The sequence below is a fragment of the Plasmodium inui genome, assembly GCF_000524495.1.
Source record: "Plasmodium inui San Antonio 1 unplaced genomic scaffold supercont1.34, whole genome shotgun sequence".
Lineage (NCBI taxonomy): Eukaryota > Apicomplexa > Aconoidasida > Haemosporida > Plasmodiidae > Plasmodium > Plasmodium inui.
In genome coordinates, this window is record NW_008481868.1 from 139,551 (window position 1) to 157,008 (window position 17,458).

Sequence of the window (17,458 nt, forward strand, 5' to 3'; positions counted from 1 at the left end):
CACCGGGACGGCTCTCTACTACTGACCTGCCGTTCTATCGCCTCCAGCGGGCCGGTTGGCGTGGCAGAGAAGGGAAAGAGGGGAAATACCTTCTCTTCAAAAAACAGAGAGCGTAAGCTCATGCGCCCCTGCATGCATCCTGCAAATGCTCGTGGGTGCATACACGTTGTAATGCTCCGCTTGTTTTACGGGACTATTCGGCGCGCGCATCCTTTCTCCTAATGGGTAAATTCCTGCTAAGCGAACCCCGTGGATTTTCTTTCTTCGCTTGCCAGGGTGTAGTCCCCTCGCACCTCGACTAGTGAAGTCGCGCCAAGCCAGAATACTTCTTGAAGAAAAGCGCCTGCAGAAAAGAAACAATTGGACATACAGCACGTGCCTCCATCTATGCACATGATTATGATTAGCTTGTCCTTGTGGGATGCCAATTTATTCTGTTATGAATTAAAACCGCGCACCGAACAACTGGGCCTCCCGCCGTTCTGCTATCAGAATGTGCACTCTTTTGAAAATCAAACTGTAGGCGAGTCAGCCAACACCACAACATGGGACAGCAGCTTCTGCAAGTTTAAAAAAAAAAAAAAAAAAAAGAGGCACATAGACCACAACCATTTTTCTTTGTGCACAACCCAACAGGGTGAGTCCTCTCCTCCGCTATAAGGATGGATTTCGAAGACGGAAGAACACTCTGTGATAATTTCCAGCACCAATTGTGTTCCACCATCTTGCCCACCCCAAGGGGGGTAAGTGCCCACTGGGGTTTCCTTTCAAATGATAACTTCACCGACCACCCTTTTCTCATGTAAAAATGGCACCCTTGGGAAGCAATTAATCCCAAAGAGGCGGGGGAGAGTCGTCCCTATATGTGTAACTATGCACCCCGACGCGGGAGTATAATTTTTCTCTTTTCTTCCACGTGAAAGCCGCTGCAATGCAATCGAGGGCATGTCTATGCGGGCACACACACGAGGCAATTCTAACTTAGGGAGCAGAATTTTTTGGAGGTCAAGTCGTTTGGGACAGGGGAACACACCAAAAACAAACTGTGCAGTTAAGTGGTTTGTTCTCCGTGAGAGGGGGGGTGGAGAGATCCAGGAAAGAAAGAATAAATAAAATAAGAAAGAAAAATAAATAAATAATAATAATGAATAAAATAAATAAACAAGTAACGCAAAAAAGTAGAATAAAAAAAAAGGAGAAAAACAGTGAAGGCCATAAAAGGCTGTGCAGTGGTAGAAGCGGCAACCGTTGTTGGGGTCGCAAAACTGCAAGGGATGGGCACACTCACCACAGGACAGAGATCATATAATCTTAATTCTGCTTTCCATCAGCTTCTGCTTCTTCTCGCGGGCGATTCGCTTGGCCCGCTCCAGGGGCGTCTCCTCGGCGGGGGCAGCCTTCACGGCGGCGATATCTGGGGCCTCGGCTTGCACACTGGAGGAATTTTCCTCCGCAGCTGAGTTTACTGCGGCGCCTTTTGCCATGTTTCCAGCTTCCTGCGCTGCTCCCGCATCAGGGCCCACATTCACCTGGAAGAAGTCCTCCGCGTCGTACATGTCATACACGTCACCCGCGAGAAGGTCCCCGGGCGCACCCTGCTCGGCCTTGCGCGCCGCATCGTCACGGGGGGAAGTTTCCCCTCCATCCGAGCCATCTGCACGTTCCGCCCTTTCGGCTCCGTCTGTTCCCTCCTCCTGTTCGTTCCCTTCTGCTGTCCGGATGACGGAAAACTTATCCGCCCCAAAGTCCGTGTTGTAAAAACTTTTAAAATTGAACATGTTGATGTTGTCTCCCATTTGGTGCGTCTTAAAGACCTCGTCACAAACAGAGTAAGTGGTCTTATACTTATAAATCAAGTACGCCCTGTAATGTTCATAGACCTCCTTCTTCTGACTTAGATTTTGCACCTTTGTGAGCACATCATGTATGTTGTATTTACGCCGAACCGTTTTGTAAATATCTGTCAAGTCCGTATTGTTGTCCCCCATAAGTAAAACATTATTGACGGGGAAGTATAACTTCGACATGACTTCATTTATTAAGTGCATAAAAAGGTTGAAGCTTGTTTTTAAATTTTTCCTACGATGCTGTTTTATCTTATGTACCATTCGGGTGTACTTCTCCGTCAGCTTGGTTAACTCGAGATTTATTTTTTCCTTCTCGATTACAAAGTTGGTGTCTTTTTCCGCCTGGTGGAGGTTACTCTGTTTATTCGACTTCCGCGGATTGGATTCCCCCCGATTGGACTCCTTCCCAGTTGACTCTACCTGATGGTCAGACAAATCCTCAGCATCCTCGTTGTCCTCCCCGTACAAGCGACACAACTCCTCGTCCTTCGTGTAACTGCAACAGGTTCCCTTTACGTACAATTCTACTAGCTTTCTCTTTATTGCCAGAAGTGAATTCTTCCTGTTTATAATGGGGACAGAGGTATTCCTCCCGATATATTCAATTTTGCTGTTTTTAAAAAAATCGGACTGGTCAGGGATAATTAAGTACTTTTTGAGCACTTGATTTTCGAACAACTTTGCAATAACAACAGCTTTGTAGTCATTCGTCACACACTGTAGTATCTTCCGAATTGCTGCGCTGTAGTGCTTCTCGCTGTAGTCAATTTTTCTTTTTTTTTTTTTTAAATTTAAGTACATATATATGTCCCACAATTCGTCATTTTCTGGGAGTATTTGCTTCATTTTGTTTTTTTCCTCCCGAAGGTACCTTTGCAGCTCGTCTTCCTCATCGCCCATTTCATCCCCCATCGCATCGGCCATACTATGATCATCACTGCCGCCTTCCCCACGCCTACTGCCCTGGCTATTACCTCCATTCGAGTCGTTCCACTTGCCTGTGTAGCTGTTTCTCTTCTCACTCTTCCGCTTCTTCGTAATGTAGCTAGTGATCTTATTCAACGCTACATCGTTAAAAATGTTTTTCAGTTGAAACGCAATGCTTTTTTTCCGTTTCTTCTTTTCCTCCTGTTCGTTACGCTCTTCCCCAGCGGGATCATCCGCTTCGTCTCGCATGTAGTCCTCTGGCGCGTCAACCGTGTAGTCTTCCCCCACGAGCCCCATGGGGTCGTCTCCTGCTCCTGAATTTAAGTCATCTCCCTCGCCATTTTTCGTCCCATCCTGGGTGTACATCTCATCATCGTCGCTGAAGTTTAGGCTCATTTGGCTCGTTTCGCGCGGGACGGCATACACCACACTCTCTTTTGCCCGACTTTCCCCAAGGCGAAAGAAGTGCACGGGAAGATTCAGTTATGAGGGGGTAAATGCGTAAAGTGCGGAAAAAAAACACCTCAACGGTTGGCCAAAAAAGCATGAACAGCCAAGGTAACACAGAAACAAAATGACAATTTTGAGAGAGAAAAAAAAAATTATGAACTGGCAAGGTAAAAGGGGGCAGCAGAAATCAAGCTAATTAGGTAAAAAAAAAAAAAATAATATGCACAGGGAAGGTGTAAATTCTGTGACAAATAATGTTATAAATAAAAAAAAAAAAAAAAAAAAAGGAACAAGACACCCGCAGAGGTATACACCTCGCCACTTCCCCTTCACAAAGTGGGTAATAACCGGCCAAGGCACGTTAAGCATCAAATGGGAGATACCACCGATTGTTCTTTTTTTTTTCTTTTTTTCTCTAAAAAGGGATACCCACTGCACAATCGGTGAGTGAACATCGCCTCGAATGTTCCACACATAACTGGCATAACGTCGCTTGACACCTTTGCAAAAAAGGGGGTTACGTATATACAGATATGTGCATGTTATACACATACATGGCACTCCTTGCAGCAGCTGGGGAGCGGGACCAACGCGGGTTTGTAATCGCAAATTGGGAGGTTTTCTTCTTTTATTTTCTTTCGCCACCTTGTTCGCCAATATTGATAGAAAAAAGGAACATTTAGGCGGAGAACAAAAAAAAAAAAAAAAGAAGGGGCGGTGAAGTGAACTGCCCAAAGGTTCAACAAACGAGGCATGGCCACCCGGGTGAAGGAAAAAGAAAAGAAAAAAAAAGAAATAACAGACACATGCGGGTCTCCGTTGGCACCTCCCAGGGGTTCCCCGAATTAGAAAAATGGGTGTTTCCCCATAAACGCGCACGTGGGTGAGTGTGCGAATGTGTAAAAATGTGCCCTTCTGTATGTGTCCGTTCCGAGGGCATCCTACGCGCGGGTCAAGAAGTACATGTCGATTTTGTTCGATAAAACGTTCAGCAGGAAGAGCGCCAGCGAAAAGGAAGAAATGTAAATGCCAGCGAAGGACAAATTGTTGAGGTAGTAGTAGGCCGAGTGCGCGATGTAAATGTAGAACAACGAATTGATGGGGGAAATGACATCGAGGAGGTACTTGTATTTGTGTAGGTGTAGCAGGAACTCGTACAACTTGTTGTTTCCCAGATAGAGCCTCTTGAGAAAGCTGTACTGGTTGAGGAGGTTGACGTAGAAGTCAGTCTTCTGGTCCTCCTTGAGCGCCCTCATGACTTCGTGCCTGTTAAAGAACTGCTCGTCTGTCCACTTCTTGAGGAAGGTCCAGTTGCTCTGGCACATTAGTCGCGTGTAGATGAGGAGCAGCTGCGCTAGCACAACGCCTCCGAGGATTCTGCCTGCGTGAGGGAAGTGCAGAAAGTAGCAGTGAATGGGATTAGCGGTGATGTGGATTGGCGGTGAAGTGGATTGGCGGTGAAGTGGATTGGCGGTGAAGTGGATTGGCGGTGAAGTGGATTGGCGGTGAAGTGCACTAGCCGTGTGGCTGCATCGATGCGGCCGCCGGTGACCTACTTCTGCGCGAGTCGAGCAAGTGGAAGCTGCCCCAGTTGGCCTGCACGAGGAAGTAGGGGTAGACGGACAAAAAGGAAAAAAAGAGGACGTGCACCAGGTTGTTCAGAATGGACAATTTTCGAGAAAGAAAGCTGTAGGAATTTAAAACAAAGAACAACCGCAACACGAAGAACTTATAAAAAAAAAAACCCAAAGTGGACAGCGTGTGCATCTTCACAAGTCGGTCCGTCTTCACATTTCTGAACTCTCCAATAAATGCATATTTCTTTTTAAAAAGGCTATAAATTAAATCGCTCTTAAAATAAATGAAGGTAAAAAGGATGAAGAGCAAATTAACTGAATTGTAATTAACCATCTTGGGCACACAACTGGACTTGCTCAGAAAAGGTAAGTTCTGACGGAAATGCTGCAAAGCATTGCTCAAGGAGCTATTCCCAAGATAATCATAGCAGACGTTATAGCCATGTTTTAACTGATCCAAAACTACTCCAGAATCCTCCTTCAATTTGTTATATACATTTACATAATAACTTCTCGCGAAATCGAACTTCGTCTTCACCAGATCTTTCGTCCTCTGTCTTAGTTCCTCCAATTCCTCTTTGTCAATCCGTAAGGAGTACTGGTTCAATACATTTTTCAGCTTCTTCAACTTCCTCAGTTTATCTGCTATCGTCTCGTTATAGTTAAAATCCTTCTTTTTTATGATCTCATTTTTTACATTCTTATCAATGTTGTAGAAGTTTATATTTGTGTAGACTCGTCTTCCTTTTCTTTTTCTTTCAATGAAGATATACCTTTGATTCTCCCTCGGGATCATTTCTTGGCTCATGCTCCTCACGTCCGGCGTCCTCAGGCTGCTGGCCACTGCGAGTAGGGCGGCCTTCAGGAGCAACGTGACTGCTTTCATGGTTCCCTAGGGGGGTGGAGGGGGAGTTACTGGAAGGGGGGTTAGTGGAGAGGTAATTAGCGGGCGCAGCACTTAGTCAACGAGGTATTCTGCGGACGAAGCAGTTACTGCCACCCATTGGACCTACCTCTCCTACGGGCACTTCTCATCATAACGAGGACACTAAAGCTGGAATGAACAAACCTGAGAGGTGATACAGTGTAGACGGGAAGAGCAACCCCCTCCTGACCCGTGGAGGAGGCTCGAGTCGCCTTATCACCGATTGGAATGGGAAAAATTCTGAAACCGCTTTCGACAAGCCACAAACTTTTGACTTGGCACCTATTTCATGTTTATCCGTTTTGGCACCGGGCTTCGTCTCTCCCCCCAAAAGACGAAGTAACAGAGGACAGTCGAGAAACAAAGCAGACGTACATCACAGTGTGTGTAAGCATGGGCTTCTCTTCCTCTTGTTCTGCTTCTTGTTGGTTTTATTCCGTTCCTTCCTTGTGCGGTGTGGCGAGGCACGCCTATCAGCGTCGCTCCACTGGGGTGTGTAGTGACCCAATCGGTCTTTTCCCTGCCACCTGGTCGGTCGCTCACTTTGACTCTTACTCTCCCTCCTACGCTCCCTCCTGATGCTCCCTTTTATAACCCCAACGCAAAGTCGCTACTCTGACAACACAGCTGCATGTACACAGGTATGCACAGAATGGCGCATACCATTTTACTTTGTATGCACGGAGGGGAGGAGGAAAAAAAAAAAAAAGAGAGATAAAAAAAAAGAAAAGAAAAAAAAACGAAAAAAAAAAAAAAAAGAAGAGAAAAGAAATACCACTTCTTGCGCCTCCTGGAATATGTACTTAATATGAAGCTATAGGTCCTCTTACACAGCAGTTATACAAATGCGGGTGAACTCTCCTGATGGTTTCGCCACCTGTGCGTCATCGTTCTGCTTCCTCACAGCTTCGTCATGCGTCACTACGCTTGGCGCGGCTACTTCTAGTTTTTCGCAACGTAGAGTAACTTCTCATCACCTATGGTCACTTCTTTTTCTTTCATTTCCTTTTCCTTTTCTTCTTTTTTTTTTTTTTTTAATCTAAACAGAGGGGGGCCGACTCGAAGTCGTATAGTGGCAACAATGACGAACAACTTCACTAACGGGAGAGCGAGTCGTCACCTGCACGCGCTCGCTGAAAAGGTGTGCTTGGCGAAGGGCAAGTTCCACCCTGATGCGCACGCAAGTACAGTGCTGAATGGGTACAGCCCGGGTTCGTCCTCCGTCAGAAGGGGCTACAGAAATCTTCATAATTCATACCACTAAGGTTAGTACTCACATGTTCCACTTTTTTATATGTGCACGTGCAAAGCTTACTTCGGTTCACGCTACCGAGTTTTTTAACTCGAACTAGAGATGCCCTCAGCTTAGAGAGCACCAGTTGAGCGGTCCTTCGCAACGTGTTAGGTGAGAACACCCCATGTGCTCCACTGCATAGCGTGTATGTATTACATAGATATATAATATTTTGTTTTTTTTTTCCTTTTTTTTCTCTTTTTTTTTCCATCTTGTTCTCTCTGCACCCCCCCTAGTCGCAATTCCAGAGATGACTTGCAGGGCATGAGGCCCTGTGGCCCTACAATTCTTCGAAGGTTGGAAAGTCCCTTTGAGAATTCCCCTTGGAATGTCCGTTTGGAAAATCCATTTCGAAAATCCGTCTGGAAGCATCTTATTTTTTTTCATCTCCATTTAGTTTATCCTTCACTTTCTTTATGCCAACGGCAGGCTTGTGCATCGCGCTATGTGCTTGTTCTCTTCCCATCGTGCCGTCTCCCCCACTGAAGCGGGCCACGTGGGAACTACGAGGGGGTGACACGAGAGTGCCGCTCTGAAGAACCGCCAAGGAGGATCACCTTTCTTTTCCTCCACCTTTAAGCACGCGACGCGGGTGTGGCATGGCCGGCAGCACGAATAACATGCACATAACGCCAAACGGGCAAAATGATTTACAAGACTTTTTTTTTCGCCCTGGTGGTGGTATTCCTCCAATGCGTCCAAGATGTTGCGTCCTACCTACCCGGGATGAACCCAACGGTGGGGAAGCAGTCGAGTGGAGAGGCGGAGGGGACAATCATAGTTGTAGCACTGGGGCAGAGTGGTGCTCTTCCACTGTGATGAGATGATCTATTTGGGTGGTGCCCTACCCCTGCAACCCACCAGGAGCAGCACAACCACCATCGCACTTCCCCTTGCCACATCCTACCGTCCACTATTTTGCCCTTACTAAGCATCTCACTTCTATCCCACTTCCATCCCGGCAGACCTACAAACGGGGCGACAAGGTGACGATCAGCGTGAAGAACCTGTCCAGCCGGCGAGCAGTGACAAGCCTGGATTATTTCACCTTCCCACTGTGCTCCGCGGATAACGCAAACATAGCGGCCGAGGAGGCGCCAAACCTGTTTAAAATCCTCTCCGGGGACAGCCTCCACAGCGCGTCCATGGAGACGACATTCCTCAACGATACGAAGTGTGCCTTCTACTGTACAATCTACATTGACGACAAGGCCTATGATAAATACAAACACCTCATTCTGTACAATTATAATATGATTTATTCAGTGGACAATTTGGATATCTTTCGCCAGGACCCTCGACGGAAGGGTTCTTACTACACGGGCATCCCCGTCGGCTACATCCAGGATGTGCGTATCGAGTCGGGCGCGCTGTAACGCGGCATGCTCAGTTGTGAGGAGGCATGTTACGCTGTGGTGTGCAGCAGTAAAGATGGGGTGCATCCCCCCGTTACTTTCTTACTTCTTCCCTTCTTTACCTCTTTACAAACGTGCCGCCTCCCTCCTCGCAGAAAAACTACCTGCTGTACACCTACTTCCAAATCACCATCCTGTACAACAACAACGGGGGTCAATCGGACAAGAACTACATCGTGGGGTTCGAGGTGGAGCCCAAGAGGTAGGCTGGGATAGCAGCGCAGGAACGACCAAGTGAAACGATTGCGTGAGGATGTTGCGGATTCTCCCTTACCGCGTAGAAGGGGGCATCACCACGTATCATGCACGTATCACCGCACATCACGGCGCATCACCGCTCATCACCCACTGTAGTGTCGACTTCGAGCAAGACGATCGGTGCGAGTCCAACCAAGCCACCATGCTGATGAAGAAAGGCAAGTATGTGACATTCAAATATGACATCAAGTATGTACAAAGTGAGAACTCCTTTCAAAACAGATCAGAACACTATTATAGGAATCTCAACGACCAAAGTATGATTCACTGGTTTTCCATTCTGAATAGTATTATCCTGTTTATCCTCCTCTGGTTCTTCATAAGTTCGATCCTTATCAAGGCCCTACATAAAGACATCAATAAATATAACCGACTGAATACAAACATATTTGAGACAGACGATATTGACGATCGTGGATGGAAGTTAGTCCATGGAGACGTCTTTAGGAAGCCTATAAACTCCACCTTCCTCTCAGCTTTTGTCGGCGTGGGAATACAGATCATCTTTATGATCCTCGTTTGTGCTCTGATTCTCCTCATCGGTGTGTATAAGTACAGACAGAGGTATAGATACATACAAATCATGTTCTTCATTTGGACCTTCATCAGTAGCATTTCTGGATACGCATCATCTCGTCTGTATAAGCTATTCAAGAGTAAACATGTGAAGCTTACCATCTTTAGGACCTCCCTCATTTATCCTGTCATTTTGTTTATCCTTTTCTTCCTGATCAATCTTGTCCTTCATTATGAGCACTCCAACACGGCTATCTCCTTTTCCTCATTAACCTTCGTTTGCGTCCTTTGGTTCGGCATATCTGTGCCGCTAATCTGTTTGGGATCTTACATTGGGAACAAGAAGAATCCGATAGAACTCCCTGTGCGGGTGAATAACATCCCAAGACACATTCCGAAGCAGCCCCTCCTCAATTCCTTCTTCGCGTCTTGCTTCCTCGTGGGCCTCATCCTCTTCGCGTAAGCCCCGTACAGAAACAGAAGTGCACATCCGCGGAAAATTTATCCGAACACTGACACAGCCATACGGCGCTACACAGATACACCGCTACATCACTACACCACATGGCCACTTTTCCACTGACCCTCCTTTAGGACCATGTACACGGAGCTATTCTTCCTCTTCACGTCCCTCTGGAAAAGCAACGTGTACTACCTCTTTGGTAAGCCAGGCGGCGGAGTGTAGACCAGCGCACGCGCAAGTGCACCTTTCAAGGGTATTCCTCCACGAATATGCCTTACACATCACCCGTCTTTTCTTCGTTTTCTTCTTTTTTTCTTCTTACCCCCGCAGGGTTCCTCTTCTTGGTGATTTTCCTGCTCGGACTGCTGAGCGCCCAGCTGTCCATCGCCCTGACATACTACACCCTCTCCTGGTAGGCGGCCCATCGGGCGTGAAACTGGGCAGGCGTGAAGCCGCGAAATCGTGAAGCGGCGCAATCCCGCGTCGTAACCCACCGGATTATGTGGCCGGGTCGTATCATCACGCCAGTTTGCCTCCCCATTCACGCACACACACACTCACCCCGCAGCGAGGACTACAACTGGTGGTGGAAATCCTTTGTGGCACCGGGGTCATCAGGACTGTTCTTCTTCCTCTACTCAGTGTATTACTTCTTCGTCAAGCTAAGCATCTCCAGCTTTGCTGAAACTTTTATTTACTTCGCCTACTCGTTTATCATGTCCTACACGTGCTTCATTTACACGGGCACGGCGGGCTTCCTGGCATCCTTCGTCTTCCTGAGGAAAATCTACTCCTCGATAAAGGTGGACTGATGGGAAAAAGGCGTTATCAGTTGACCGATGGATGGAGTGATCGGTGGAGTGATCGATGGACGAACTGATGGACGAACTGATGGAGTGAATTTCTTTCGGGTTTTCCCTTTCCAAAGGGGCAGCGTACACGGGGAGAAGGACATTCCACTTCACGTTGCTTCTCTTCGTTTCGCCTTACCGCGCTGCTTCCATTGTCGACGTGGGCATTCACAACCCTGACGTTTTCGTAGGTGCTCCCTGATTCCGGCGACCATTCGTTCCATGCGTTTTATTGTTTTTTTTTTTTTTGTGCACCTCTGCTGCCTATGTGCAGTGTAAAGATCCACTAATTAGCAACCACATCCACGTCGGCAAAGCAGCGAGGGTGCCCATGTTGCTGCACGTATCGCCGCAGATATCGCTGCATACATCGCTGGCACCCCTCCATTTGATGCAATCCACTCGGACACCTTTTCAATTCAAATTAGATTTATGTCGTATACATTAATTTGTTAATTCTACTGCCCTTTTTTTTCTCAACGACGTCTTAATTAATGGAGTATCCACATGAGAACATGGCCCAACTGTCCTAATCAAAACGGCCCTCCACAACCCCGCCGTCTTCCCACTTTGTCCACTTGTTTTTCCCGCGAAGGAGTGTAAGGGGACACCCGATAGACTCTCTTCGCTAGAGGGCACGGAAAAGGGAGTGACATCTCCGAAAATAACCTAAAATTGTTAATACGACTCAAACAAAAGGGGGAAAAAAAGTCTCAAATGTTAAACGGCGTCAACATGTAATGTTAAACGGAACGGGGTTCCATGATCGAGGGGTAACTTTCACTGGGAAGAGCAGGAAGGGCACCTTGCAAAATGATTTACCCCCATTTCTAATTAACAAAAAAAAAAAAAGACACATGGAATGAACAAAGACACCAAATTGGGGAGGGGTGGGCAGATGTGAGATGAACTCGTTCGCGCAAGCTGACGCATATAGAATGTAGGCACACACGTAGCCAAAGACAATCAGGGGGGTTGCGAACTCGCTTTTGCCGGAGGACCACCACCCGTTTCAAGAAGAAGCATCCCCAAAAGAGTGGGCCCCTTACGCCTTCTTGGTACTCGATTTGTGCGCCTTAAAACCCGATCTTTTTGCCTTCATACCGGTTTTCTTCCCTTTCACACGGGTTTTCTTCCTTTTCATATCAGTCTGCTTCCCTTTCACAGCGTCGTTCTTCTTTCCCCTCGTGTGGAAGCCCAACCCGCGCACCTCCTTAAAGGGGAAGTTCTGCAGGTAGGCAGGCACCTCCGTTCCACTGCTCTTGACGAACTTGACGATGTCCTTCATGTATCTAACATCCTGTTGCATAAAAAAGGTGATGGCCTTTCCTCCCTCCGCCTCTGAGCGGCACGCCCGTCCCACCCGGTGGATGTAACTGTACTTGTCATAACAGACGTCATAGTTAATTACTGTTTCGATGCCAGGAACGTCGATTCCTCTACTCAAAACGTCTGTACACACTAGGTACCACACGTGTCCTTCTCTCAGCTGCTTAAAAACCTGCATCCTTTCCTCTTTGGTTCTTTCGGACGTCAACAGGGCGACGTGTGGCGGCTTTACACCTCCCCTCATAGCGCTAACGCCTCCAGGCTCTCCAAGGCTGCCAACCTTGCCAACGCTGCTAACCCCGCTCACCGCGCGACTTAGCGTGGCGTGCACCTTTTTCGCCTTCTCCACGCCGTTCACGAATACCAGGATGGGGATGTGCAGCCCGCCACCCACAACCAAGTTCCGCAACACCAAACTTTTTTCATCCTCGCTGTTCACATAAAGCAACTCCTGCTTCACATTCCTATTAACTGAGTTAATACTTTGGCCAGAGTACACCAGTGCGTAAGTGGGACAGAGGGTGCTGATGAAGGAGCGGGTGCTACCTGGTAGCGTTGCCGTGGTAAACACCTTCTGCATCTTTCGTTTCTGAATTACTACTAGCAGTTTTTTCACGTGATTCAAAAAGTTTACCTCAAATAATTTATCCACTTCATCAAAGACGACGAGCATACATCTGGACAAGGTGACTTTTTTCCTTTCAATTAGGTGAATCAGTATAAACGGGGTGCAGATGCACACATCTATGGGTTCCTGCTCTGTCACTTGGTCTTCCTTCGTCAAATGTAGAAGCGCAAACTGTGGAAACGCCTCAAACAGGACCAGTGCGTGTTCGTGTATTTGGCTAGCCAGTTCGTTAGTGGGCACAATGATTAGGCTTCGAATGGGAGTGGAACTTTTTTTCTCTTCCACGTCTGATTCATGGTTGTTGTCCTTCTCCGGAGGGAAATGTAAACCCTTTTGCTTATTCTCCTCCTTTTGCTTCTCCCCCTTCTGCTGCTTCCCCTCTTCTTCTCTACTTGAACAGACTAGCCGAACCAGGAGGGGAATCAAAAAGGCGCAGGTCTTCCCACTGCCCGTCTGAGAAATGCAGATGGTGTTCCACCCCCTCATAATCGTGGGGATGCAAATCTGCTGAATGTTCGTTGGGTTCTTAAATGCAAAGGTGTCTTTAATTGTGATAATCAACTTTTGGTAGTCACTCCTTGGAAGGATGGTCCTTTCGAGATGAGTTCTCTTCTCAACATGGGGGGGGCCTCCCTCGCTGATTTTCTCTTCCACTGATCCGAGAGGTATGCCGCTTACCTTGATGTCTTCTGCACTTGCCTCCTCTGAAATGTCCTCGAAGAAACGGATGGGAACCACGCTACCACTTAAGTTGACAAACTCGACGTTTATTTTATTACCCTTCATATAGCTTCCTACTAAATTGGGGTCTGCACAGAATTCGGAAAAACTCATCAACTCCCCTGTTCTCTCATGCTTTTCCTTCCTGTCTGTTTCCTTTGGTTGCTTTCCTCCCTCCTCTGTCTCATTCTTTTCGTTCCTCTCATCCTTCCCCTTGGTTATGTTGAAAATATTTTTTAGCGGCTTCAGGTTCTGCCTCTTCAAACTCAACAAGTCCTCATTCTTTAAGCATCGTTTTAAATTAAGTCCGTAGGTTAGTTGTTTGGCTACCTCCATGTTGGGCTTGATAATGTAAGGGGGGGCAACCATGCAATTGTGGAGAGTCCTAGAGCAGCCCTACTCCCTGCGTGCATCAAGCGGAGTTATTTTATTCTCCGTTGCGCCACTCCTGGCCCCCCAAAGCCTGGATCGCCCACGAAAACAATAAAAGTAAACGCGTAAACCGTAAAAGAAAAAGGAGAAGTTAAAACGAAAAGATTGGCGCCAACAAATTACAACTCCAAATTTTAAATTTGAAAATTGTTTTTTTTTTTCTTTTTTCTGGCGCGTATGTTTGGCCCTCTCTGCAACGCGGCGTGGCGCCCGTGCAAGAGGCCCCCCAACATAATATGCTGCGCCTACCCATTAAACGGGAAAACTTTCGTCCTGCTTCTTATATGTCCCGTACATGGGAGTTTAAGTCTCCTTTTACACTTCATTCAAAGAGGCAGAATTTTTTGAGCCAAATGGGGTACGCTTCTTTAGGTCATTTGTATTTTTTTTTATTCTTTTTGTTTTCCCCACCCCAAGTCTGTTCTGTCGAAGCAGAAACCTTCGCGTAATTTCCCCCCGCCAGTTGTTCTTTTTTTTTCTATTGCACGCGTCTTTTGTACGTACGCTCTAGTGCCCCCTCAGCGCGGAGGCGACGGGCGGACGATCCTTTTTTTCCCCTGTTTAGTGGAAGTCATAGTTCCAAATCGGCCAAAAAAAAATTTCCCACTCATACGCGAGTCCCAGTTGAATCTAAAGCCAAAGCTACGTTTAGATTTAAGTTTAAGTTAAGGTGCAATTCAGAAGAATAATCGATCACGTCGCGTTGAACGAATTGCTTCTTCTCCGTGTAGACTCCGGAAAGCCATCCCTATTTTTGCACAAACTTAAATTTCCCCCACGTTTTCCCACTGCACGTTGCGAAAGCACTTCGCATCAATCCATTTGCACAACGGAGTAATCTCTTTCTTTTTTTTTTTTTTTATCACAACAAATGAGTCACTCCTATGTAGCCTCCCACCCGAGTGCTTCAGAGAAGCTTGTGCCTCATCAAGGGAAACGCTAAAAGAGGCGCACACGTCGCCTACACAGGAGAACTTCTTCAGGAATAACCCCAAGTTACTAGCCCACTTCCCATTGGGAGGTTCAATTTTCCGAAGCACGGTAAAGACGGAAGTAGCCGCTTCTTCACCTATTCACTTTTCCGCTGCTCACCTTCTCAATCAGACGGACTAGCCATTTGGTTTTTCAGTGTGCCGCCTATTTGTTCAGAGTGTGACCCGCCTGTTCACTGTTCCGCTTGACCTCCCCCCTGCTGCTTCTTCTCCGCGCGAATGGCGAACTACGCAGAAACTTTCGCCGCGTGGACGGCCATATGTTTGACAGACCACACCCTCCTGGGTGATAATGACACTGAGGAGGACGTGAGGGCGCTGTGCCAAGAGGCAGTCAAAACCTGTCCCTTCGCAGCAGCCGTTTGCGTGCACCCCCATTTTGTAAAATTCATAAACGAACAGATAAAAAAAGAAATCGTGCCCTTCAAACCGAAGATCGCCTGCGTTATAAACTTCCCAGGGGGGAACGATCCCATGGAGAAAGTGTTGGAAGTTACTCGCAAAGCAGTTAGCGACGGGGTGGATGAAGTCGACCTGGTGATTAACTATACAAAGATTATTGAAGATCCGAAGGCAGGAGTTGAAGAAGCTACACTCCTAACGAAAAAGGTTAAGGAGGTGTTAAAGGAGAAGTTACTCAAAGTGATAATCGAAGTTGGGGTGTTGAAATCTGAGGAGTTAATCGTCCAGACGACGTTAGCTGTGCTGAAGGGAAATGCGGACTTTGTGAAGACGTCTACGGGGAAGGCACAGGTCAATGTGACGCCCAGTTCAGTCAAATCGATAATCAAGGCAATGAAACTGCACTTGGAGGAGAATCCGGAGAAAAAGGACAAAATTGGACTCAAGATTTCCGGGAGCATAAAGGACCTTAGCCTGGCCAGCTACTACATTCTCCTGGCGAGGAATGTCTTCAGCGCTTTGGCTTGCCACCCGAACAACTTCCGCATTGGGTCGTCCTCCCTCGTCCCCAAGCTCCGGAAGATCATTGAGAATTGCCCTCCCTGTTAGCAAGAAGAGAAAAAAAACGGCGACTCAAGGGGAGGAAGAGAAAAAAGAAGGAAACCACTACCGATGTGACGCAGCACAGGGGCCGAGACCCACCTGTGTACCACAGCCCGTCGTAATTGGGCTAGTCTCACGTTGGTGTCTCCAACCCTGTTAGTATTTATTTGTATATATATTTTTTATTTTTTTTTTTCTATCCTTCCTGCTATTGGTACATAATAAAATGTTTACTAGAATATTTTTAATTAATTCAGCCATTTGCTTTTTTTACTATATATTCTCTTATATATATTTTTATGCATAATTTAGGAAAATTGAAATGTTTATTTCTTTTTTATTATATTGCCGAGAATATGGTAAATCTATAAAAATGAGCACAGAAATTTACTATAAATCTGATAATGTATAAGAAAACTGTAATATTGGAAATGTCTTAGAAACATATAAGAGGGTTACATAAAGGAAAAGACGCAGTATTCATCCGTGACTAAAATTTTCGCGGTTTCCCTTTTGGTGTGGCTATGCCAGTATTCTAATGAGGTATAATGCCGATTCGCGCATAATATTTTATACTTCCTTCTTTCCCCTCCTTTCAGTATATATATTCCAATTCTTGCGCATTTTTGTTCTGAATTGAAAATTCTCCGAATATGTAAATAAACCTACTTTTTAATACATTAACTCATTTTGCCCTCAGTTCTTAGTCATCTGCCATCGGTAAATCATGGATTGAAAAACAGGGAAAGAACAACTTATCAGCTGCAACAGCTGGTAGGGTATTAGAGGAAGATGAAGAAGTAATTGCAGAACAGAGAAATGCCTTCCTTAAAGAGAAGTTGATAGGATTAATAGAAGACGGACAGGAGGACAATGATGATAATTTGAACTTTGCAAAAAGGTTTAATGCGCTAGTACAGGAAGAGAACTTCCAAAAAGGATTAAATTCATCGCTGAAGGATGAAAAAAGAGGAAGGGGAATGAACCCCTCGGAATATGATGATATTGTAAAATTGCCCAACACATTCAATTTTAACGAGAGCAATAAGAATCTTAAAAAGGATGTAAATTTAATAGAATTTGAAGATTCCGGAGAAGTTCAGAATTTCCAAAAATTGAACGAAAAACCTGCGAAACAGACGAACCCATTTACTGTTCCTGACAATTTGGCAGAACAAAATAGTTCCCAAGATTTGTACAGCGAGTCTACAAGACAACTAAATACATTTCCTCCTAATGATGACTTTGGAAAACTCCACAATTCTATTAACGTTAACAGGCAATCGACGAATAAACCCGCTATAATTACTCCTACTGATGACTTTGGAAAGCTTCACAACTCTATTAACGTTAACAAACATCCTTGGAACAAACCAGCTATAATTACTCCTACTGATGACTTTGGAAAGCTCTACAATTCTATTAATGTTAACAGACCACCTGTGAAAAAACCAACTATAATTCGTCCAGTTGACGGTTTCGGAGAACAAAAGAATTCTCAAGATGTTAACAAACAACCAACTAAGCAGCCCAAATTAATTGATCCTACGGAAGACTTTGCAAAACTACACAATTCATTGAGTTGTAATATGCCAAATGAGAAAACATCAAATGTATACAGAGATAATGATCATCTTGAAAAAAGATATAATACTTTAAAAGATGACTTCTATTCTGAGAAACTATTTAATGATGCACATAAAACAGACAACTATGAATCTAAAGATGGGAATCACGAATTACAGTATTTATATGATGAATCAAGAAAAAATCAGAATCATAAAAATGATTTCAGTGATTTAAAGAAAAATCCAACACCTAATTCACAT

General features: G+C 45.8%; 6 protein-coding genes across 6 annotated transcripts in view; 3 read left to right on the plus strand and 3 right to left on the minus strand.

The window, feature by feature from the left end:
* Positions 1–1,301: 1,301 nt before the first annotated feature.
* C922_05027 (hypothetical protein) lies at positions 1,302–3,170 on the minus strand (the record flags this gene model as incomplete). Its single annotated transcript, XM_008820600.1, has 1 exon — positions 1,302–3,170. The coding sequence occupies one exon, from the start codon at positions 3,168–3,170 to the stop codon at positions 1,302–1,304; it is 1,869 nt and encodes a 622-aa protein (XP_008818822.1).
* Positions 3,171–4,165: 995 nt separating this feature from the next.
* C922_05028 (hypothetical protein) lies at positions 4,166–5,687 on the minus strand (the record flags this gene model as incomplete). Its single annotated transcript, XM_008820601.1, has 2 exons — positions 4,166–4,605; positions 4,781–5,687. 2 exons carry the CDS (start codon positions 5,685–5,687, stop codon positions 4,166–4,168), a joined length of 1,347 nt encoding a protein of 448 aa, XP_008818823.1.
* Positions 5,688–7,665: 1,978 nt separating this feature from the next.
* On the plus strand, positions 7,666–10,484 carry C922_05029 (hypothetical protein; the record flags this gene model as incomplete). Its single annotated transcript, XM_008820602.1, has 7 exons — positions 7,666–7,758; positions 7,986–8,369; positions 8,531–8,637; positions 8,790–9,668; positions 9,804–9,871; positions 10,003–10,084; positions 10,241–10,484. The coding sequence occupies 7 exons, from the start codon at positions 7,666–7,668 to the stop codon at positions 10,482–10,484; spliced, it is 1,857 nt and encodes a 618-aa protein (XP_008818824.1).
* A 1,084-nt stretch (positions 10,485–11,568) lies between these two features.
* On the minus strand, positions 11,569–13,536 carry C922_05030 (hypothetical protein; the record flags this gene model as incomplete). The annotated part of the gene is made up of 1 exon (XM_008820603.1): positions 11,569–13,536. One exon carries the CDS (start codon positions 13,534–13,536, stop codon positions 11,569–11,571), a length of 1,968 nt encoding a protein of 655 aa, XP_008818825.1.
* Positions 13,537–14,843: 1,307 nt separating this feature from the next.
* C922_05031 (deoxyribose-phosphate aldolase) lies at positions 14,844–15,635 on the plus strand (the record flags this gene model as incomplete). Its single annotated transcript, XM_008820604.1, has 1 exon — positions 14,844–15,635. One exon carries the CDS (start codon positions 14,844–14,846, stop codon positions 15,633–15,635), a length of 792 nt encoding a protein of 263 aa, XP_008818826.1.
* Positions 15,636–16,002: 367 nt separating this feature from the next.
* C922_05032 (hypothetical protein) overlaps positions 16,003–17,458 on the plus strand; it is a gene marked incomplete at both ends in the record, with an annotated part of 2,438 nt that continues 982 nt past the window's right edge. The window contains 2 exons of the mRNA XM_008820605.1: positions 16,003–16,035; positions 16,337–17,423. Coding sequence (XP_008818827.1) covers positions 16,003–16,035; positions 16,337–17,423 — 1,120 coding nt within the window. The remainder of the gene's footprint in view (positions 16,036–16,336; positions 17,424–17,458) is intronic.